Source organism: Podarcis bocagei (genome assembly GCF_964188305.1).
Source record: "Podarcis bocagei genome assembly, chromosome: 2".
Lineage (NCBI taxonomy): Eukaryota > Metazoa > Chordata > Lepidosauria > Squamata > Lacertidae > Podarcis > Podarcis bocagei.
The window spans coordinates 18,806,450-18,829,869 of record NC_138126.1 but is presented as its reverse complement, the minus strand read 5'-3'; the positions used below and the strand labels follow the sequence as shown (position 1 = coordinate 18,829,869).

Genomic DNA, 23,420 nt, shown 5'->3' with positions numbered 1-23,420 from the left:
CCATTTGGTTCCATTGGGTAACCCTGAGGGAGGTTTAGTATTATGGGAGAAGGCAAGAATGCTCTCTTCTCTACCATGCATAATTTCACACACTTCTACCATGTTCTCCACACCACAGAACATTCAAAGGCCATAGCTCCAAGGCAAAGCTTCTGCCTTGCATACAGAAGGTCCCAGGTTCAGTTCCCAGCATCTTCAGGTGTAGAGCTTGGAATAATAATAATAATAATAATGACAATTTATTATTTATACCCCACCCATCTGGCTGGGTTTCCCCAGCCACTCTGGGCGCTCCCACCAGAATATTCAAAATAAAAGATCAAACATTAAAATGTGTTTTTTTCTGGGGGGATTATTGATTTTTATTATTATTAATATTATCATTATTACTGTTGTTATTATTATTATTAATTTTGTGGTTTTATATCTTGATTTTTTTCTGCGAACCGCCCTTAGACCCAGGGTTTATGGTGCTATATAAATTTAATAAAAAAATGAAATGAAATGAAATAAAATAATGCTAGCCTAGGGGTGGGTGGGCTGAAATCGCAAGTACCGTATTTTTTGCTCTATAAGACTCACTTTTTCCCTCCTAAAAAGTAAGGGGAAATGTGTGAGCGTCTTATGGAGCGAATGCAGGCTGCGCAGCTATCCCAGAAGCCAGAACAGCAAGAAGGATTGCTGCTTTCACTGCGCAGCGATCCCTCTTGCTGTTCTGGCTTCTGAGATTCAGAATATTTTTTCCCCTGTTTTCCTCCTCCAAAAACTAGGTGTGTCTTATGGTCTGGTGCGTCTTATAGAGCAAAAAATACGGTAAGCAGGAGGAGCAGCAGCTGGTGTTCCAATATCCAAGGTGCAGGTGGAGCATATAATAACAATCACAATAACAATAACAATAATTTTATTTATACCCCACCCATCTGGCTGGGTTTCTCCAGCCACTCTGGGCGGCTCCCAACAGAATGTAAAAAACACAATACAGCATTACACATTAAAAACTTCCTTAAACAGGGCTGCCTTCAGATGTCTTTTAAAAGTAGGATAGTTGTTTATTTCCTTGACATCTGATGGGAGGACATTCCACAGGGCAGGAGCCACTACCGAGAAGGCCCTCTGCCTGGTTCCCTGTAACCTCGCTTCTCGCAGGGAGGGAACCGCCAGAAGGTCCCTGGCGCTGGATCTCAGTGTTTGGGCTGAAGGATGGGGGTGGAGACGCTCCTTCAGGTATACAGGACCGAGGCCGTTTAGGAATGCCCTCTGCCTGGCACCCTGGAGAGCTGGTGCCACTCAAGTGTTGACAATGCCGAGCTCCATGGGCCAATGGTCTGACTCAGTTAGAAGACAGCTTCCTGTGTTCCTAATGGCTGCTTTTTCCACCCTGGCACGACAGCATGTTCCTGCCACAACTTTCCTCTGACACATCGATGGAAGAAGCCAGGTCTGCTTTGCACCTGGTTATCCTCAACGCAGCAGGAACAGCAAGCGTTGGAGGACAGGATATAGGGACACAGGCAGAAAGCAGGGGAGAGGCCCCTTGGGTCCTACGTTTGCTTTTTGCTTTTTCTTTCGATGAGCGCTTTGTTCCTCATTAATTCTATCCCTGGAAAGTCAGCCGGGGCAATCAATCCCTCTGGACCTCTGCCAGCCTGGGCTCAATTAATCAATGAGCCCCTGTAATTAGTGGCTCTAATTAAAGCAACTGGGATGTGGCAAAGAGGGAGAAGCCCATTTCAGAAGGGGAGTGAACCACGTCGAAAGACAAATAGGGGCCTCTCTCCCCTTTTTAAATGGTCGCGACCCTGTGCCTTTAAGAGCATCCCTACATTAAGGCTGTCAGGCAGGTGGAGGTTCACCTGTGGCTCCTTTCCGGGAAAAGGCTCATGTGCTAAAATGTGTGTGAAGGAAGCCACTGGAAGAGCAGGGAGTAAGGGACAGGGAACAGGACAGCAACTGTATTGCCAAGGCCTTAAGGACCACAGAACTGCCCTGAATCCATGTGGAGACATTTCCCCCATCCCAATTCCTCTCCTGTTCTCACTATTGTTTTCTGGGCAAAACTTAAGGTGTTGGTTTTTCAACATAAGGGTGATTCCAGACAACCTGCCTACTGAGCATATATTTAACAAAACAATTTATAAATTGCTTCACTGTAAGAAGGTAAGATGAACTGCACCAGGGCAGTGGCCCACCTAAGTCCTACACCCTTTTCTCACAGGGGAAAAACCATGAAATAGGATGCATGTGGCGCTAAACCGCCGAGCCCCTTGGGCTTGCTGATCAGAAGATCGGCAGTTCAAATCCCTGTGACGGGGTGAGCTCCCGTTGCTCTGTCAACCTAGCAGTTCGAAAGCACACCAGTGCAAGTAGATAAATAGGTACCGCTGCGGCGGGAAGGTAAATGGCATTTCTGTGTGCTCTGGTTTCATCACGGTGTCCTGTTGCACCAGAAGCAGTTTAGTCATGCTGGCCGCACGACCCGGAAAGCTGTCTGTGGACAAACGCCGGCTCCCTCGGCCTGAAAGCGAGATGAGCGCCACAATCCCATAGTCACCTTTGACTGGACTTAACCATCCAGGGGTCCTTTACCTTTACCTTTCTCTATCAGTGCAAGGATTTCTCCTTCCCCATCTCCTCCTTCTGCATCCCCTGCCCCCCCCCAATTTTCCCCTAGCCCTACAGAGCAGATTTGGGGTGCATGGAGGAAGGAGTTGGGGGAATCCCCTAACGTTAACGCTAATTCTTACACTGGCCCCAAAATGTATTCCAAAAGCACCCACATCTCTGCAGGTTCAACCAGAGTCAGGAAGGAAAACTGCCTGAGGAGGAGCAAACGGTCTGAGCTGTTATGTGGCAGTGAGGAAGCAAAGAAGGAGGTAAGAGAAGGAGGAGAAGCTGACCGGGCAAAGCTCTGCTCTGAGCTCAGCTGATGCACAAGATCCACAGTTCACGGGATGTATGGTGCCAGTTGGCTGCTACAGATTGAGTGTCTGCCTCCCAGACAATAAGGCAGTTCCCGGCCAACTCAGCAGATGGAGGGATGCCCGTGGCCCAGCGCCAGGCACTGAGAGCTGCCAAACTCTCCCCTACGCCGCTGCGGACAGCAGCTGGGATATCAACTGTCAATCGGCAATGGATCCAGGAGCCTTTCGTTCATTCCCAACCTATAGAATCCTGTTACTTATCCCGGTGCTAACTTCCCACTCCCCACCGACTTGGATCTGAAGACCCCCGTTGCCTTTTCTTCTTCCCCGCTCTGATTTCATTCAACTTGGCATGCATTTGGGAATCTCCCACCAGAATCAAGTTAAGGCAAGGAGAAGGCCTGCCCTCCCCGCCCCCTTACAAGCACATGCTAAGATAAACTGATGTGTGCCAAAGCAAAAATGAGTTACCCTTTAATGCAGAAAAACAACAACTGTGTGCCTGTGTGCCGGCCCGGCTCTATCGTTTGCTACCTTGTACAACGGCCCAGAACAGGCATAGGCAAACTCCGGCCCTCCAGATGTTTTGGAACTACAGTTCCCATCATCCCTAGCTAACAGGACCAGTGGACAGGGATGATGGGAGCTCTAGTCTCAAAACATCTGGAGGGCCGGAGTTTGCCCGTGCCTGGCCCAGAACATTCATTTCATAAACTACTTCTCATTCCAACAGCTGTATTTAGAGTGGGCAACTTGAACTTCTGTAGAAATCTTAAAGTCACAGGTGCAATCCTGCCCTCTTTTGAAAGTGACAACCATGCCGGGCATGATTGCGGGCCAAATGGATCCTTCTAGGCCTCACCAAATGGACCTTGAGACTCTTCCCAAGTCACACGCCCTCTTCCCAGATCACACCCCTTGACCAGCCTTGCTCTCCCACCCTCCTCAAGTGTTTTTTGCATGGCTGGAATGTGTCCTTGAACTCTGACAATGCGTCTTGTCTGCCTGGATAGAGAACGGAGATGTCTGTGCGCAGAAACTAGCCTGCCGTACAAAGGTAAAATTTGCATCCTTTGCTCCACCCACTTTCCCCTTTGGCCCCACCCACCATTGGCAGGTGAACCCCAGAAGGTTGCCCCAATCCCCTACAGAAAAGGACCAGATGATGCTTCTCCTAATCCAGAGTTTCACCTGCTCACTTTCTTCGTGTCAGCAAGCCTTTCACAAAGAGGGGGCTCATCCCCAACCCAGGGGCCTGATGACGCCTCTCAGGGAAACTTTCCTGCCCTCCGCAAGAAACCCCCCACTAATTTCATGGTTACAGTCCTTTGCCCTTTGACAAGGTGGATCTTTCCCTGGATCCAGCAGGGCTCTTCTTCACGTACTTAGTATGGAGGGATGAACGTCAGGGGTGGATAAAAATCAATGATTTATTTTTTTAAATCGGATTTTTAAAAATTGGATATTTTACATTTAAATTGGATTTTTAAAATAAAAAAGTTTTGGAGAATTTTTTCCCCCTAAAGATAGTTTTCTATTTAGTTACATTACAGTCCAAAGGCTATTCATCAGGAAATAAGGATTTGCTTTTCATGTGTACTAAAACTCAGTCTAAGTTGTTGTTGTTTTTTTAAATTGTTTAACCTCATCAGTTAACAAACATGGATACATATGCTATAATGTTATTGCTTTAGTTGAACAAATTGTTTAAATTGTTATTAAGGAAATGATTGTTTTTCTCCTTCCAATAAAGTAAAGCAGAAAAGTTGCCCAAATAGAAACAGTTAACTTATTAAACCTTGCAATAATTTCACAATTATCTTTCTGTGCAATAGTATAACCAAATCAGTAATTTTTGATATAACTGTAGAAACTACACTGAACCACCAAAATTGAAACATTCATCTGGTTGTAAATATTAAGATTAGACCAGCGAGAATGAGTCTTTCTGTAAAAAAGAAAAAAGAAAATATTTAAATCAAGTCTTTCTGTCTAGTGATTTAAATCAAATCCACCCTGATGAATGTGTTGCAGAATCCAGCAGACACAGGAGAGAAAAGTTCACTGCCGTGGAGGGAGGAGGTGGGGAGGGTTTCAGACGTGTGAGAAGTGAGGGACCACAACCAATGCCAGATTTATGTATAAGCTAAATAAGCTACAGTGGTGCCCCGCAAGACGAATGCCTCGCAAGACGGAAAACTCGCTAGACGAAAGAGTTTTCCGTTTTGGAGGTGCTTCGCAAAACGAATTTCCTATGGGCTTGCTTCGCAAGACGACAATGTCTTGCGAGTTCCTGCTGGGTTTTTTCCCTCCCCCCCTTTTTCTAAGCCGCTAAGCCGCTTATCAGATGATCCGATCAGCAGATAAGCCGCTAAAAGCCACTAATAGCGCTAATCCGCTAATCCGTCAATGGGCTTGCTTCGCAAGACGAAAAAACCGCTAGACGAAGAGAATCACAGAACGGATTCTTTTCGTCTTGCGAGGCACCACTGTATAGCTTAGGGCCCTGCTCCCTGGGGGGCCCCAAAAAAATTTAAAGGGAAAAAAATCTGGATGTACATTTCCAAAATATAAGATAAAAAGCAAATAAAAGAAAACCTACATACAACCACAGTGTTTTGTGTTGTGTAGGCTCCTATGAAGGTAAATCATGGGCCCTGCTTGCTATCCTGGTCCCTATAATATCACTGGTTTGCTCATTTCCATATATAGGGTGCCGACATTCTGCATGGGCTGGTTGCATGGCAACATGGGCAAATGGCTTTAGATGCCTGCTAGGTCCATATAGCATATATTCAACTCAAAAAACAGTGACAATTTGTTGTTGACAAAGGACAGCTGGACATATAAAGGGCCCCAATACCTTCAGTAGCTTAGGGCCTCATCAAACCTCAATCCTGCCCTGACCACAACTCTGGGGCCGTGAGTGCAGGGAGAGAACGAACCACAGGCAAATCGACCCAAATACACCCAGCTTGCTTTGCAAAGAGAACGTCAGCAATGTCTAGGCAACACGGTGACCATGTACATATGCAATAAACAATATTTTACAGAATTCCTTCAAACCATAACAAGTCCAAAATGAAACCTTTAGTCTCAAAGTCTCTGAAAATCTTTAAATGAAGCGAGCTACCAGACTTTGTACGATGACAGACAAGCTGTGAAGCTTTGTGCATTCTGCAAATATGATGATATGATGTCCAACACTGAACAGTGATTCTGGATACAGTGGTACCTCGGGTTAAGTACTTAATTTGTTCCAGAGGTCTGTTCTTAACCTGAAACTGTTCTTAACCTGAAGCACCACTTTAGCTAATGGGGCCTCCCACTGCCGCTGCACCCCCGGAGCATGATTTCTGTTCTCATCCTGAAGCAAAGTTCTTAACCTGAAGCACTATTTCTGGGTTAGCGGAGTCTGTAACCTGAAGCGTCTGTAACCTGAAGCATATGTAACCCGAGGTACCACTGTATAGACTACTGTTTCTGTTAAATAGTGGGTTGACATAGCAGCCGGCACAGCGATTTCTTCAAGTAGCTCTTTATTAAGATAAGCTGGAATAGAACTGACTGCGAACAGCTCAGCCGGCCTGTATTTATAGGCAGCCGGCTGTCAACATTGTAACCACAACAGCTCAGAGTTCCCGCCTAAACTAACTGCCGCGGACCTGAGTGAAAACTATATACAGTATTCCCCTGTTGGCCCAGGGTGAAACTACACTACATAACACCCCTCCCCACCGAGATAAGGCGTTAGTTACAATCGTAATGGTTTCCTTATATACAGCACTACGCGTAATGGTTCAATTAGGCACAAAAGCATATCGGTTACATTTCCCATACTTAGACCAACAGTGATACCTGTCCAACAACGTAGTCCTTTAAATGAGTTGGGCGCTTGGAAACTCTGCCAGACCGCCGGGGACTGGTAGCCAAGTCCGGAGGGCCACACAGTTCTCGCTGAGGCTGTGGTGCGACCCTAGGTGGCGTTGGAACCAACTCCCCTGGATCCGCTGCTGTGGGTGGAGCCTCCGCAAGTGGAGTGGTCTGAGTCTGTTCTGAGACGGCTTGGTTCGGCTCCACGCTGGCAGTTTGCGAGGGAGGTGTAGGTGGGGCCTTGCCATCTGTACGTGTCTCTTCTGGAGCCGCAAGCGCAGTTGGGGGCACCTCGGTAGTGTCTAAGTCGCCAACCCTGCGCCTAAGCTGGTCTATGTGCCGTCGCCACAAACGTCCGTCTTTGAGTGCCACCTGGTACGAGCGAGGTCCAGTGACTCCCACTACTGTGGCTGGCACCCAAGGAATGTCCCCCACATAGTTCCGGGCAAAGACCTGGTTTCCTGGGACAAATGACCGTGGTGCGTTGGCACAGCCTGGGGGTTCAGCCACGGCAAAGTCTGGGTGTAGCCGGTCGAGCGGTGACCTGAGGCGGCGGCCCATAAGCAGTTCAGCAGGACTCCTCCCTGTGGCCGCATGAGGAGTGATGTGCTGCACGAACAAGTATTCGGCGACCCGCTCATGCCAGTCTCCCCGGTCCAGGCGCGCCAGTGCCTCTTTTGTCGAGCGCACCATTCTTTCCGCTTGCCCGTTGCTGGATGGATGAAAAGGTGCCGTTAGGGCATGGCGGATGCCCAGTCCCAAAAGATACCGCTCAAACGTGCCTGACGTGAACTGCGGTCCGTTGTCAGAGACAAGGACATCAGGACACCCATGCGTTGCAAACAGGCCTCGCAGCACCCGGATGACAGCTTCGGTAGTGGTGGAGGGCATCAGGGCGACCTCCAGCCATTTGGAATAGGCGTCCACCACTACCATAAAGGTCCGGCCGTGAAAGGGGCCAGCCAGATCGATGTGCACCCTCGACCAGGGTGTCTTTGGCGTCTCCCAGGTGTGTCCCTTAGCTGCCGGTGGTGCAGGCCTCGACTCTTGGCACGCTTGACAGGCGGATACCCAGGCAGTGATGGCATCGTCCATATTAGGCCACCAGACGTAACACCGAGCCAACGCCTTCATTTTGACAATTCCCGGGTGGCCAACGTGCAGAGCCTCCAGGACGCGCTGACGGAGTCCCTGGGGAATCACGACGCGGTCTCCCCACAGCAGACAGCCGCGATGAGCTGAGAGTTCATGTTGTCTGGTTGCGAAGGGCTGGAACTCCGATGCAAAAGGCCCTTGTGGCCACCCCCTCCACACCCAGTTGAGCACCCGGCTGATGGTGCGATCCTGGGCAGACGCGGAGGCCACAGTGGCAGCCGATACAGGCGCTGCCGGAAGATCCTCAATCAGAAGGAGCGATGAAGCTGGAGCCGGGTCTTCCACAAATGCTGGAAGAGGGCAACGGCTGAGGGCGTCGGCATGGCCCATCGATTTCCCCGGGCGATGGATGAGCCGGTAGTGGTAGGCAGCCAGGAAAACAGTCCATCGCAGCATGCGTGGTGAGAGGACCGGTGGAGTTGGACGATCACCGGCGAGGAGGCCCAGGAGTGGCTTGTGGTCAGTGATGAGGTCAAAAGTCCTGCCATAGAGGTATTCATGGAACCTCTTCACTCCAGCCACAAGTGCCAATGCCTCCTTGTCGAGCTGGCTGTAATTCCGTTCCGTCGGAGATAGTGTCCTGGAAAAGTAGGCGAGCGGTGCTTCTCTTCCATCTGGGAAACGGTGACTCAGGACAGCACCGATGCCAAAAGGTGAGGCGTCGCAGGCAAGGACCAGCGGCCTGGATTCACTGTACTGTACCAGCACACTGTCTGAAGAAAGGAGAGCCTTGACCGCGTTGAAGGCCGCCGTCTCTCGATGACCCCAGGCCCAAGGCGTCTTAGTGCTAAGGAGTCGGTGAAGAGGCTCAGCCACAGTGGCTTTGCGGGGCAGGAACATGTTATAAAAGTTCAGCAGCCCCAGGAATGCCTGCAACTCCGTTTTGTCCTTTGGGGTGGGGGCCTGCTGGATAGCGCGGATCTTGGATGTGGTTGGATGAAGGCCGGAGGCATCGATAAGATAGCCCAGGAACTCTACCTGTGGAACGGCAATCAGGCACTTCTCCCTCTTTACCTTGAGCCCGGCCTCTTGGAACCTGGTCAGCACGGCACGGAGGCGCTCGAACAGCTGCTGGTGTGATTCTGCAGACACCAAGACGTCATCAAAATATGGTACCACGCCCGGAAGCCCTTGCAGGAGACGCTCCATAAGGCTTTGGAAGATGCCAGGAGCCACACTCACCCCGAACTGCAACCGGCGGCAACGGAATGCCCCCCGGTGGGTGACGATCGTCTGGGCTTCAGCAGTGGCATCATCGACTGGCAGTTGTTGATAGGCTTGGGCAAGGTCCAGCTTAGCGAAGACCTTACCCTCACCCAGGGAATGCAGCAGGTGTTGGACAACAGGAACCGGATAGGCGTGCTGCTGAAGTGCCTTGTTGATTGTGCACTTGTAGTCAGCGCAGATTCTCACCGACCCATCTGGCTTGACAGGCGTGACGATGGGGGTTTCCCACTTTGCGTGGTCAACAGGCTCCAAAACTCCTTGGGCGATCAGTTTGTCCAGTTGTTCGTCCACCTTAGCCTTGAGAGCAAAGGGAACCCGGCGTGGCTTAAGCTTGATGGGGGCGACTTGTGGATCAAGGCTAAAGGAGATGGGCGTACCAGTATATTGTCCCAAGGTGCCGTCAAAAACCTCGGCAAAGTCTTTGACCAGACCCTCAGTCTCTGCGTTAGAGATGCAGTTGATGCCGGTGACTTCCAGGCCGAGGGCATCAAACCAGTCTAGCCCTAGGAGGCTTGGCCGCTGACCTTCGACCACCACCAACCGGAGCAGGCCCGAAAAATCCTTGAAGGTGATCCGGAACCGGCCAACGCCTACCACGGGAATGTCGTTTCCCTGGTAGTCTCTCAGGTGTACGCGGTGAGAGTCGAGTTGCCTTTTGGATACTCTGGGTACCAGTCTTTTGATGGTGCTCCATGACACGACGGACAGGGCAGACCCGGTGTCGATCTCCATGTCACATGGAGCTCCTTCAATGAGCACCGTGACGTTCAGCTTGCGTCGCGTAGACGAGTCGGTTTGGCCAATCGTGGTTCCAGACGGGCAGCGGCAGTTGGTGAGAGCGAAACAACTTTCCTTGGCAGACTGGAGTGAAGACTTGAACTTGCGAGTCGATGAAGGGGGGGTGTCAGACGGAGCCGATCGGCAGACCTTAGCGATGTGGCCCCTTCTGGAACACCTCCTACAGATGGCGTCTCTGAATCGACACTTGGCACGGGAATGGTCGCCTCCGCAGCCAGCACATTCCGGTTGGCCCTTGGACTTCTGTTGGAGCTTCCTGTGCTCCCGCTTTGTCTGGTGCACGTCATCGTCTTCACTGGAGGATGCCTCATCACTGCTGGCCTCTTCATGATGCACCGGAACTGGCCCCCTAGCAAGACGCGGGCTGCTGGACTTGCGGATCTCCTGGGCGGAGCGTTCAGCAGCTTCTGAGGCCACAGCCTCCTCAATGGCTTTCTGTAGCGTGAGGTCTGGCTTGGCTAGGAGACGCCGTTGCAGATGGATGTCCTGGACCCCGCAGACGATTCGATCCATCAGGGCATCGTCTAAGTCTCGGAACTCACAGTGCATTGCAGCCTGTCGCAGGGCGGTGGCGTAGTTGTTGATTGACTCCCCCTCTGCCTGGTTCCGGTGGTAGAACGCATGGCGGGCAGCAATCTTGGACGGCTTTGGTGCGTAGTGGTTGCGGAGCTTCTCTTGGATCGTGTCCCATGGTGTTGCCTGGACTGCTTCAGGCGCAACCAATGCTCGGGCCGTCTCAAACACCTCAGGCCCACAGAGGCTGAGGAATAGGCCCCGCTTCCGATCCACTGATACTGCTGTCAGCTCGTTGGCTTGGAGGTAGCAGTCGAACCGAGCGAGGTAGGAGTCCCATGACTCAGAGGCTGGCGCAAACGGCGGTAGAGGCACAAATGAAGCCATGATTCCGATGCCGGCATGAAGGGCGATGGATGGAACACAGTGCTCTAGCCAGAACAGTCAGCTCTGAATTGGTTCTGCCCAGTGATTTCGCTCAGTGATTTCGCTCAGTGATTTCGCTCTGTGATTCAGCTCAGTTCAGAGGCTGGCCGCATCTGGCTGTGCTCTGATGTCCATCCAATCCCATCCTCGTCGCCAGTGTTAAATAGTGGGTTGACATAGCAGCCGGCACAGCGATTTCTTCAAGTAGCTCTTTATTAAGATAAGCTGGAATAGAACTGACTGCGAACAGCTCAGCCGGCCTGTATTTATAGGCAGCCGGCTGTCAACATTGTAACCACAACAGCTCAGAGTTCCCGCCTAAACTAACTGCCGCGGACCTGAGTGAAAACTATCTACAGACCTGAGTGAAAACTATATACAGTATTCCCCTGTTGGCCCAGGGTGAAACTACACTACATAACAGTTTCATACAATTCTTTGCCAGCGTGGTGGGAGGATATAGAATTGCTTCATAAACCCATCTTCTTTCAAATGAATGTATGTAAATGAAAATATCGAATGCTGCGGAACAGTGCTCATGTGGTCACTGCTCTTTGCAAAGAGAGCTGCAGGCGCGACAGAAACACACCAGCTGAGGGAATGCCCCTTCCCAAATGCGCACTCCTCCGCTGTCTCTCGAGACAGAGGCCAGCAAAAATACCTGACGCGGAGTCAGACCACTAGTCCATCTAACTCAGTATTTCCCACACGGACTGGCAGCAGCTCTGCCAGGTTTCAAGCGGGGTGGGGTGGGGGTGGGGCTAACTGTTTGAAATCCTGGCATGCCTAACAGAGAAACCGAAGGATGATGGTCAACTGCACATATTGCCGGGGGGGGGGAGGGAGGCCGGAGGAGAAATGTGGGGGTGGGCAGGCAGGTTATTTATGTAGTCTAATCCCACTCCCACTCCTCAACTCCAGCCTCTGGGGCTGTCCAATGCGTGGCCCATTAACAAAAGCGCCTTACTGGGGAGCTGGGGGTGGGAGGGGGTGGATGAGAGCAGCCGGCTAAGAGGATTGGTCGTCTCTATGGCTGGGGATACAGGATCAGGAGCGCTAAACCCCTGGCCGTATGGTGCTGCGGCTGAGTTGCCGCAGGCTTGCCAGGGGCGCAGAGGCAGAAGGGAGAGAAAGAGCGTGTTTGCAGAGGAGGAAAAGCAGAGGTGCCCGCACACCCACCTTCCCCCTCTCCCTTGCTGTGTTTACAGTGGTACCTCGGGTTAAGAACTTAATTCGTTCTGGAGGTCTGTTCCTAACCTGAAACTGTTCTTAACCTGAAGCACCACTTTAGCTAATGGGGCCTTCCACTGCCGCCGCGCGATTTCTGTTCTCTCTCTTTTTTAAAAAAAACAATTTTTATTGATTTTAACATATAAATTATAAAATGTACCACAAAACTTATCACTTATACAATCTTTTTAGACTTCCATCAGCACCTCTGATGATCCACTGTTTTAACCACTTCTTATGCATTTCTTAACTTTATATTGCCTTTACATCTCTTAACAAATCATCCTTCCCCTTTTCCATTTTTGCAATACTTTCAATGATGCTCCTCACAAAACTTCTTGCAAACCTACAAGCGCCGTCTGATCTTCACAAATACTTTTCAAATAGTCTGTAACTTTACTCCAATCTTCCGTGAATTTCTGGTCCCGCTGGTTTCGAATCCTTCCTGTTAGTTTATCTAGTTCTGCATAGTCCATTAACTTCATCCTCCATTCTTCAATCGTCGGTAATTCTTTTTACTTCCATTTTTGGGCCAGTAATATTCTTGCTGCTGTTATTGCATATAAAAAGAGCTTACATTCCTTTCTATTTATATCACTCCCCACAATGCCCAGAAAATGATTTCTGTTCTCATCCTGAAGCAAAGTTCTTACCCCAAGGTACTATTTCTGGGTTAGCGGAGTCTGTAACCTGAAGCGTCTGTAACCCGAGGTACCACTGTATTTCTCATTTCCCCCTTTCCCTCTTGATCGCTCCGCTCCAAAGACACACACAAACATACCCTTCTGTTGCCATGCTGCAAAAACAGCAGCTGCCCCAAATCTCCACAACCTGCAGTATGCCCCGCACCCCTCTAGAAATCAAATCCGCCTGGCTGACCACTGTCCAAAGCAGCGTGCCACGCAAGCAAAGAAGAGAGAGATGGGCCTGCTCCTAAAAAGAAGTGTTGCAAGTCTAGAGTGAATCTGGGGGGGGGGGGGACCCAGGTGTTGCTGAACGATGGCTCTTCATCACTCCTTAACCATCACGGCTGGGGTGGATGGGAGATGTAGTGTGGCAAGGGCCGGAGGGCCGCAGGGTCTGCACCCCCAAATTGAGAGGCAGAATTTGCATCTTGCGTGGTGATAGGCGGGAGGAGGTTAGCTTGCTACCTGGACTTCACAACAAACACTTTATGCTTGTAAAAAAAAAAGCTAACGAGAGGCCAAGGTGAATAGTTTTGGGCTAGGGTTCTCATGCTTGCTCTCTCTATTGGGGGGAGCTTTGGATGTGGGGCACTTGAAGAGGACAATGTCCCCAGCCACCCAAAATGGTACCGTCTCAAGAGAGCTCTACTATTTGCTCCTTTCTGACTCTCGTGTGCCTCAAATAAGCAAAACAAAGACACTTCTTTCCCCTTGGCTTTTGACACCTGAGGTGTATGGGGTGTTTGATGTGGGGGTTTTTTTGGACCCCTCTTATTAAATAAATAAATAAATTTGGATACCGCCCTACGCCCCGCAGGTCTTTTTATGGTAGCGAGTTGTTTTAAACTGTTTTTAATATTGTGTTTTGATGCTGTACGCTGCCTTGGGACCTTAGGGTGAAAGGCACGTATAGAAGAGAAGAAGAAGAAGAGCTTGGATTTGATATCCGGCTTTATCACTACCCTAAGGAGTCTCAAGAAGGGACAAAGGTGTTAAACCACAGAGCCTAGGATTTGCCGATCAGAAGGTCGGCGGCTCGAATCCCCGCGACGGGGTGAGCTCCCGTTGCTCAGACCCTGCTCCTGCCAACCTAGCAGTTCGAAAGCACGTCAAAGTGCAAGTAGATAAATAGGTACCGCTCCGGCGAGAAGGTAAACAGTGTGGGCTGCTCTGGTTCGTCAGAAGCGGCTTAGTCATGCTGGCCACATGACCCGGAAGCTGTACACCGGCTCCCTCGGCCAATAAAGCGAGATGAGCGCCGCAACTCCAGAGTCGGTCACGACTGGACCTAATGGTCAGGGGTCCCTTTACCTTTAAGGAGTCCAAAGTGGCTAACAATCTCCTTTTCCCTCCCTCCCCCACAACAAACACTCTGTGGGGCTGAGAGACTTCAGAGAAGTGTGACTAGCCCAAGGCCACCCAGCAGCTGCATGTGGAGGAGCAGGGAAGCGAACCCGGTTCACCAGATTACGAGTCCACCGCTCTTAACCAGAAGAAGAAGAAGAAGAAGAAGAAGAAGAAGAAGAAGAAGAAGAAGAAGAGGAGGAGGAGGAGGAGGAGGAAGAAGAAGAAGAAGAAGAAGAAGAAGAAGAAGAAGAAGAAGAAGAAGAAGAAGAAGAAGAAGAAGAAGAACAACAACAACAACAACAACAACAACAACAACAACAACAACAACAACTAGTACAGGAACAGAGGAGAGGGCGCCAGTCTGACTTGGAACCTCCCCTCCCAACACAATTGATCAGAATGTATGGGAAACAAAATGCTTTCTCACGGCAGTGCACATAATTCTTCTCCCACTCTTATCCTTACAACAACCCTGCGAGGTAGATCAGGCGGGGAGGTAGGGACTTGCCCAGCAGCACACAGGGAATGTCATGGGATTTCATTGTGCTAACCACCGCACTGCTCCGTCTCTCTCAACCCGAGTCACACTAGCTAGGGCTTTTAAAGCTCCTGTGCCATTTAATGGACACTCCCATACGTCTGATGAAGTGGACCGTAGTCCGCAGAAACTCATGCCACAATAAATTTCTGAATGTATCTGAAGAAGTGTGCATGCACACGAAAGCTCATACCAAGAACTAACTTAGTTGGTCTTTAAGGTGCTACTGGAAGGAATTTTTTTATTTTCACAATAAATTTGTTAGCATTTAAAAGGGCAAACGCAAGGCTCTTTGTTGTTCTTGCTGCAAAAGGCTAACACAGATACTCCTTAGGGAAACATTAGAAAGCGGTATGGCCATTGAAAAGCATTACCTCTTGACTTCTGTACATCAAGCTGATCCGGACAGCTGGCAGCGCGAAAACAAACTCAACAAAGAGGGAAGGTCTCCTGCCTTGCTAGTGTGTGTGTTTGTTACAAAACCTGTGTTCACACTCCTGTTCACTGCGTACTCACTGCATTTCCAATGCTGGGCTTTCAATCCCCCAACACAGCACATTATCCAAAATGTGTCCTGTGCCGACTACAGTCCTAATTCGTCCCTAGCCCAAGATGGGAACCACGTCTGCACAAGGAAAACACCGTATTTTTCGCTCTATAAGACGCACCAGACCACAAGACACACCTGGTTTTTGGAGGAGGAAAACAAGAAAAAAATATTCTGAATCTCAGAAGCCAGAACAGCAAGAGGGATCGCTGCGCAGTGAAAGCAGCAATCCCTCTTGCTGTTCTGGCTTCTGGGATAGCTGCGCAGCCTGCATTCGCTCCATAAGACGCACACACATTTCCCCTTGCTTTTTAGGAGGGAAAAAGTGAGTCTTATAGAGCAAATAATACGGTACATTATGCCGACGTGAGCAGCCGAGAAGAGCTGTGAAATGCACCCAAAAACCCTCCAGCAACTTCACTGTGCTCTAAGGGAGTAATGTGAACAGACCCCCGCATCAAACTCTGGATTCCCTTATCAACTTTCCTCATTGCCTGACCTCCCTCCCATCCTGTCCTGTCCCAATAACCAGCTTTCCAGCTTGTCGCTGAAGCCCTGTAGACCCAGCAATTCGGAAGGGGCCAAATGGAACTCAACTCTCTTCTGCAGCAGCCAGATGAGGACCACCCATCCCACTTTGATTATAGGGGCATAGTCAGACCACCGAGCTCATTGCTGTGCACACTCTCCACACAGAACAAATGCCAGCAGCATTTGGGGAACTTTCCCCAGCAACCCTACCTGGAGAGGCTGGGGTTAAATCTGCAAAACCATGTGCTCTGCCCTTCCCCAGTTCTCATCATCATCAGACCTTTTATTGGCATCACATACAAACATCCAAAACAAATCAATACAGAATTACCACTTCCCCAGTGGCACAAAACATTTGCTGAAAGAAAGGAGGCAGAGCAGTCTATCGTCACATCTCTAGGTCTCCGGGGAGATCAGACGTCTGCAGTGTATTTCGAAGACAAAAAACCAAATAGAGATATTTAGCCACTAACTTGGTGAGCTCCTGATCATTCCCCAGTAATAGAAAATGTATGACCTCCAACTCTGGTTTCCATTTGGGGATGCGGAGTTGATCTAGAAATTGCTGATGGAGATCGGCATATAGTTTACAATTAAGAACCGTATGTGCAAAGGTTTCCACCAGGTGGTCTTCACATAGGCAGGCTCTTCCCCAATTCTGCAGGACACGCCCCCAAGAACAGAAGCAGGAGCATGGCAGAAAGGTGCAGGCTAGCAAGTCCAAGTCCAATTTAATTAATTGCCCCCTGGTAATCAGTTCATTAAACTGAGCCCCAGTGAGACATCAGAAGGCCTGGTTCCCTTCCATCACCTCCTCAAAGCTACTGGCACACACATTCCCAGAGGACCCAGGAGTCCTAAGGCAGCGGTAGACAATGTGGTGTTCGCTGAATGTTTTGGACTACAACTCCCATCGTCCTCTCCCATTGGTCATGCTCCCTGGGACTGATGGGAGTTGTAGTCCAAAACATCTGACGGCCACCATGTTGGCTTACAACTCCTGTCCTGAGGTTTCTCTCTCCTGCCACAATCTCTTTCCCAAGAATACATTGGTACCTCAGGTTAAGAAATTTATTTGTTCTGGAGGTCCGTTCTTAACCTGAAACTGTTCTTAAACTGAGGTACCACTTTAGCTAATGGGGCCTTCCACTGCTCCCGCACGATTTCTGTTCTCATCCTGAAGCAAAGTTCTTAACCCGAGGTACTATTTCTGGGTTAGCGGAGTCTGTAACCCGAAGCGTCTGTAACCCGAGATACCACTGTAAAAGCACCCCAGTTCCCACTATTCAGGAATCCTGGTTTTGCGCTCCAGCCCCACAGCAGCACCCCTGACCCCAAGCCCAGGCCTCCTCCTCTCCCACTTACGTATCCGACTCAAGTTCTTCATCGACTGCGAAGTTGAGTTCTGCCCATCGCCGGCCTGCCCACCGACTCTAGTGCCCGACTCTCCAGCTTTCTCGACCTCCTTCTCCTCTTCTTCTTCGGCCCGGAGGAGGGCGATTCTCAGCCCGGCCACCAGGCGGGGGAAACTCAAATACCCTCCGCAAGGCTCCGCCACTTGCTGCAAGGCCTGGAGCACACCTCCAGGGAGCGGGCACCTCTCGCTGTCCCCTGGGGGGCTCACCCCGCAGCCCCCGCGGCCCCAGCGGCTCTCGATTTCCGAGACGTGGACGGTCCCGCTCCGCTGGTCATCCAGGATCTCGAAGAGCGTCCGGAGGCTGCGGAGGAAGGGGCGCGGGAGGCGGGTGCCTCGGGCCGGAGGAGGGGGGTCCTCTGGGGTGGGAGGGAGGGGTGGGGCCGCCAGCCCAGAGCTCATTGGGAGTGGGGTTCAGGGGTCCTCAGGAGGCCAGGGAATTCGCAGCAGGGGGAGCCAGGAAGACCCCCGAGAGCTTCTCTGGAAAGAGGGAGCAACTGGGATTCAAGAGAGAGTGCAGGAGAAAGCCTTAATTCCAGTGAAATGAAACAGTGGGGCTGGCGGCTAGGAGGGGAGAGTAATTCTGGAGGGGGAGGGAGTGCAGGCAGGGGGGTGTCCTCAGGACATCTGGGCTTTCTGGGAGGGGACTAGGCTAGTGGGCTAGAGAGCAGCAGAAGGTCTGGGTGAGGAAACCAGGGCTCCTGCGGCTATGGCTGCTGCTGCCGCCGCCGTCTGCGTGGCCAGGATTGCTCTGGGGCTTTGCTGAGGTCTCTAGTTTGTCAGAGTCGGAATATCTGATTGAGTCAGATTGGCCAAGCCGGTCCACAGAGCAGCAGGGGTGGAGGGGGTGCGGAGGGGGTCAGCTGGGATTGGAATCATGTGACCCATCCCAGATAATCGCCCTGGACGCCAGATGATTAGCGGCTCTGTCTAAGGAGGTGGCATCTCCTCTGGGGCAGAGAGAAAGAGAGAGAGAGAGAGAGAGAGAGGGAAGGTTTGGCCTCCTGGTGGGTAGCTGAACTCTGAAGCTGGGGTCAGTGGGTCATCTCTCCTTCCTTCCTTCCTTCCTTCCTTCCTTATTTCTTCCTTCCTTCCCCTCTTTTTTATGGGTACCATTAATATAAGATATAGGTCCTTCCAAGTACACATACTGCTATGATTTAAATAATTGAGTTCTGAACAGACAACCAATTTCAAATAAGTTTAAGCCATGCATTCTAACATAACCTTTTGTTTAAGATCATTTGGGTTTCTCTCTGAGGAGAGTTTATTTATTTCACATGTAAGGCACTGGCAAATATGAGATACTCTAATAAAGGATATACAGTGGTACCTCGGGTTACATACGCTTCAGGTTACAGACACCTCAGGTTACAGAAATAGTACCTTGGGTTAAGAACTTTACCTCAGGATGAGAACAGAAATCGTGCAGCAGCAGCAGGAGGAGGCCCCATTAGCTAAAGTGGTACCTTAGGTTAAGAACAGTTTCGGGTTAAGAACGGACCTCCAGAACAAATTAAGCACTTAATCCGAGCCGAGGTACCACTGTAATCTCCCCTGCCATGAAATAAACTGGGGCTTTTCATTCCCAGCCTGTCTGTCTCCTAGTTCACCTCTGCTTGAGGAGCTCAGAGTTTCCCAATTCAGAAACTGGTTTGAGAAACCTGGAAATTTTTGCTGAAGCAGAATATGAAGCAAGGAAAACATGGGCCCATGACTTTATTCCCAATCAGGCAAACCGTGGTTTATAACAGGCAGAGGCAAACTTGGCCCTCTGGATGTTTTGGGACTACAACTCCCATCATCCCTAGCTAACAGGGCCAGTGGTCAGGGATGATGGGAATTGTAGTCCCAAAACGTCTGGAGGGCCGATTTTGGCCTACGCCTGGTTTATGAGATGGGGTTTGTTACATCTGAATCAGGCTGTGGCCTTCTTGCTCCTTGAGCTAAGGGCATATCCACACCATTTATTTGAAGCACATCCAATGCACATTTAAAGTGCACAGCTTCCCCCACAGAATCTGGGAACTGTAGTTTCCCCTCGACAGAGGTGGTATTCACATCACCTTTGACAAACTAACAGTTCCTGTGATTCTTTGGGGAAGTAAAGTGCTTTTAAACAAGTGTTTTAAATCTGCGCTATGGATCTGCCCGCAGTAAACACTCCCCCATCACCTGAAAACTTGCCTCTGCTCTCTCTAGGGGAATGAGACAAGAAGAAAACATCTGCCACTCTAAGCAAAAGCTCTCTAAGCATCCTTCGGTGGAAAGGGATTTGCCAGGCGAATAACAGCATGCAAGGGTGGGGGTGGGGTAAGGAAAAGGAATGGGGGATGAAAACCAGAATATAGGGGAAGTGGTGGGGAGAGAAAGAGAGGGGACTCTGAATCATTATCATTTTGATATTAATTGGAATACAAATGTAGGGCTGCCATACGTCCAGATTTTCCCAGATATTACCAGGATTTCAAAGGCAGAATTGATGTCTGGGGGGAATTTCCAAAAGGCGGCACTTTGGATCTTAGGGAAGCACAAGTTGTATCCAGCGTGGTTATTTTTATTACAGTGGTACCTCGGGTTAAGAACTTAATTCGTTCTGGAGGTCTGTTCTTAACCTGAAACTGTTCTTAACCTGAGGTACCACTTTAGCTAATGGGGCCTCCCACTGCCACCGCACGATTTCTGTTCTCATCCTGAAGCAAAGTTCTTAACCTGAGGTACTATTTCTGGGTTAGCAGATTCTGTAACCTGAAGCGTCTGTAACCTAAGGCACCACTGTAAAAAGAAAAATCGCCGTTTTCTTTTTTTTAAAAAAAAACCACCCCTCAACAACTTTTGGCAACCTTAACCATCTTTGCTTTGTCAGAGATATTGGCTGCTATTGCATTTCCAGACCAAATCAGTTTGCTGGTTTTGGCTTACGAACCCAGTATGCCCTGGGATCCCTATACCTGCAAGACTGTAGCCCTATATTCACACGTCATATGTGGAAGGTGTAAAGGCAAAAGGGAGTTTGTGCCAATTAGCCAATTACCCTGCATTCCTACACCTGCAATGGAGATACCCCTCAGCTTAAGGTTACCAGATGTTTTTCAATGAATCTGGAGACACTTTTCAACTTCTTACTAAATAGATGGATTTTGTCTGGGAACTGATTTGTAAATCCGGGGACTGTCCCCAGGAAACGGGGACACCTGATAACCTTCCCTCAGCTGCCTGTTTGGTAATACATGCAGGAGGGAGGAACTCCTCCTGGCGAACACAACCCCTGATTGGCCAGAGTTCTTGCCCGTCTGGAGTTAGTCTTGCATGTGCACCTCTGTATCTGAGAAGGCTGTCAATGCTAAACGCCTGGCTGCAAAAGGTTTGGCTGGCATGCACATCAGTGCGCAGGGGTCACAGAGAGTGGGTGCGAACCCTCGACCCCCTCACATGTAGGCAGCCACAAGTAGGGCCTCAAGGGTCTCAACTAGGGTCAGGGCCTTTTCAGTACTGGCCCCGACTTGGTGGAAAGCTCTGTCACAAGAGACTAGGGCCCTGCGGGACTTGACATCTTTCTGCAGGGCCTGCAGGACAGAGCTGTTCTGCCCGGCCTTTGGTTTGGACTCAGTCTGACTCCCTCCATTGGCAATCCTCACAGAACTCTAGCCCAATGGTTGCCATTAATCTGACTGGAATTAATTTTATAATGAAATGATTTTAGAATGTTTTATTATTTTACTGTTGTTAGCCGCTCTGAGCCCGGTTTCGTCTGGGGAGGGCGGGATATAAATTAATAATAATTATTATGTTTTATTAATAATAATAATTATGTTTCCCTCCTCTCATGGTTTTGATCTATGGGCTACTTTTAAAATGAGGCTGCATTTGAAATTGCATTTTAACCTGTATTTTAAATTGGTTGTTTTTTTCCTATTATGTTTTTACTGTAATTTTACTGGTGTTAGCCGCCCTGAGCCCGGCTCTGGCTGGGGAGGGAGGGGTATAAATCTGATGATGATGATGATGATTAATATGATACCAAATGAATAGCTAGGGTTCCCTGTCTCTTCCTCTAGTAACCCTCTGGCAGTCCTTGACTCCAGACTTGCTTCAATCACATTTCTCCACGTTAATATAATGTCCGCCACAAGAAGCAGGACTCACCCTGAATCTGAGGACGGAGCTCCCTTGAGAACTATTCACCTTTCTTTCCAATCCCACCTTTCCTCCAAAAAGCTTGAGGCGGCGGACAGAGTTCCCCCTCCTCATCTGCTAATCGCCACAACAGCCCTGTGAGGTAGGTCAGAGTGAGTGGCACAAGGTCACTCAGCGAACTTCATGGCCAAGTGGAGATTTGAACCCTGTTCTCCCAGTTCCTGGTCTGACGCACTGACTCCCTAGACTGCATCAATACTTTCTAGCCTTTCCGAAGTGCTGCCCAACCTTCCTTCTGGTCTGGCTTATGGGATTTCACAAAGAGGGATGTCCCTGGTCACCTCGTCTGTCTGTCGGCATTTTGCAAGAGCACATACCGGAAGTTTAGGTTTGCACAATTAAAGTGGATTAAAGCACGCTGTAGCCCTAGTGCAACAAATCTGCTCAGGGCTTTTGTGATTAGGTCAGAGTGTGACTAGGAAATGGATGAGGAATGCAAGACTTATCATTTCCCACCAGGCTTCTGATAGACTAAGATGGTGCGAAGATATTGTTTGTTATTAATGTGCTGACAGGGCTTCCTTTGGCTGTTATGAGGGGTGGTTTCCCTTTGTTTCATTTTTGGCTATCATCTACAGTGGTACCTCAGGTTCAGGACTTAATTCGTTCCAGAGGTCTGTTCTTAACCTGAAACTGTTCTTAACCTGAAGCACCACTTTAGCTAATGGGGCCTCCTGCTGCTGCCGCACTGCCGCCACACGATTTCTGTTCTCATCCTGAAGCAAAGTTCTTAACCCGAGGTACTATTTCTGGGTTAGCGGAGTCTGTAACCTGAAGCGTATGTAATCCGAAGCATATGTAACCCGAGGTACCACTGTATTTACAGTGGTACCTCGGTTTTAGAACAGCTTGGCTCCTGAACAACTTGGAACTCGAATGCTGCAAACCTGAAAGTCAGTGTTCCGGTTTGCAAACTTTGCTTTGGAAGCCAAACGTGCTTCGGAGCTTCCGATTTTACTGTTGTGCTTCTAATCCCCCCCCCCATTGTAATCAAAGCCTTCTTCCTTCTGTTCTCATTGTTGCACTGCTAATTTGCTTCTCCCCCAATGCAATCGAAGCCTTCCATTTCTGATTGCAGTGTTCTGAGGTGATATTTGGAGCTTATATTTGGTGCTTTTGTTTTTGCTATACTTTTGCGTTTCTGTTTGTGTGGCTTTTTCATTTTTGTGACTGTGGTTCATTCTTCGTTTTATGATTGATTGATTGTGTGACTACGGAAATGGATAAAACAATGACTATCATCAGTGCAGGTAAGAAAAAATAATAATTTTAATTTTTATCATCTACAATACTGTTTTATTTATTTTATAGCGCAGTACATTGATTATCGCTTTCATTTTATGGATCAGTGGTCTCATTAGATAGTAAAATTCATGTTAAATTGCTGTTTGGAAGGGATTAATCCATTTTGCATTACTTTCTATGGGAAAGCGTGCCTTGGTTTTGGAACGCTTTGGTTTTGGAACAGACTTCCAGAACAGATTAAATTTGAGAACCAAGGTACCACTGTATTTGTGTTTTTAACGGTACTGTAGCCATTTGGAGACTTTTGGATAACGTGTTTAACAAATATAATAAATTATTATTATTAATTATCAATAATAATTAGTTGTTGTTGTTGTTAGAAAAGTGTGAGGTGAACAAAGGATCAACAGGAAGATGTATTAACACCACTCAAGCAAATTGAGAGGAAATCGGGATGGCTGCTCGTTCTCATGCAACTTCCCCACAAACAAATCAGAAGACATAGTCTAACCTCAGAGTGAATTCTCAATAAACAGGTGATCTGAAGAAGCCCTGAGATTGGCTGTAGTTGCTCCGTTTGTGTGCTTTTCTAGCTTTTTAATAATAATAATATTAATAATAATTTATTATTTATACCCCGCCCATCTGGCTGGGCCTCCCCAGCCACTCTGGGCGGCTTCCATAAAAACCAAAAATACAGTAAAATATCACACGTTAAAAACTTCCCTGAACAGGGCTGCCTTAAGATGTCTTCTGAATGTCAGGTAGTTGT

The 23,420-nt window shown here is 49.1% G+C and overlaps 2 protein-coding genes across 3 annotated transcripts in view; one reads left to right on the top strand and one right to left on the bottom strand.

The window, feature by feature from the left end:
* SAPCD1 (suppressor APC domain containing 1) overlaps positions 1-17,608 on the bottom strand; it is a gene marked incomplete at its 5' end in the record, with an annotated part of 33,647 nt that extends 16,039 nt beyond the window's left edge. Inside the window, one exon of the mRNA XM_081183356.1 lies at positions 17,158-17,608. Within this exon, the coding sequence (XP_081039482.1) occupies positions 17,158-17,608 (451 nt within the window). The remainder of the gene's footprint in view (positions 1-17,157) is intronic.
* The window catches only part of MPIG6B (megakaryocyte and platelet inhibitory receptor G6b), a 177,345-nt gene continuing 160,134 nt past the window's right edge, over positions 6,210-23,420 (top strand). For both annotated transcript variants that reach the window (XM_081183274.1, XM_081183273.1), the window contains exon 1: positions 6,210-6,388. The gene's annotated coding sequence lies outside the window, so the exon portion shown is untranslated. The remainder of the gene's footprint in view (positions 6,389-23,420) is intronic.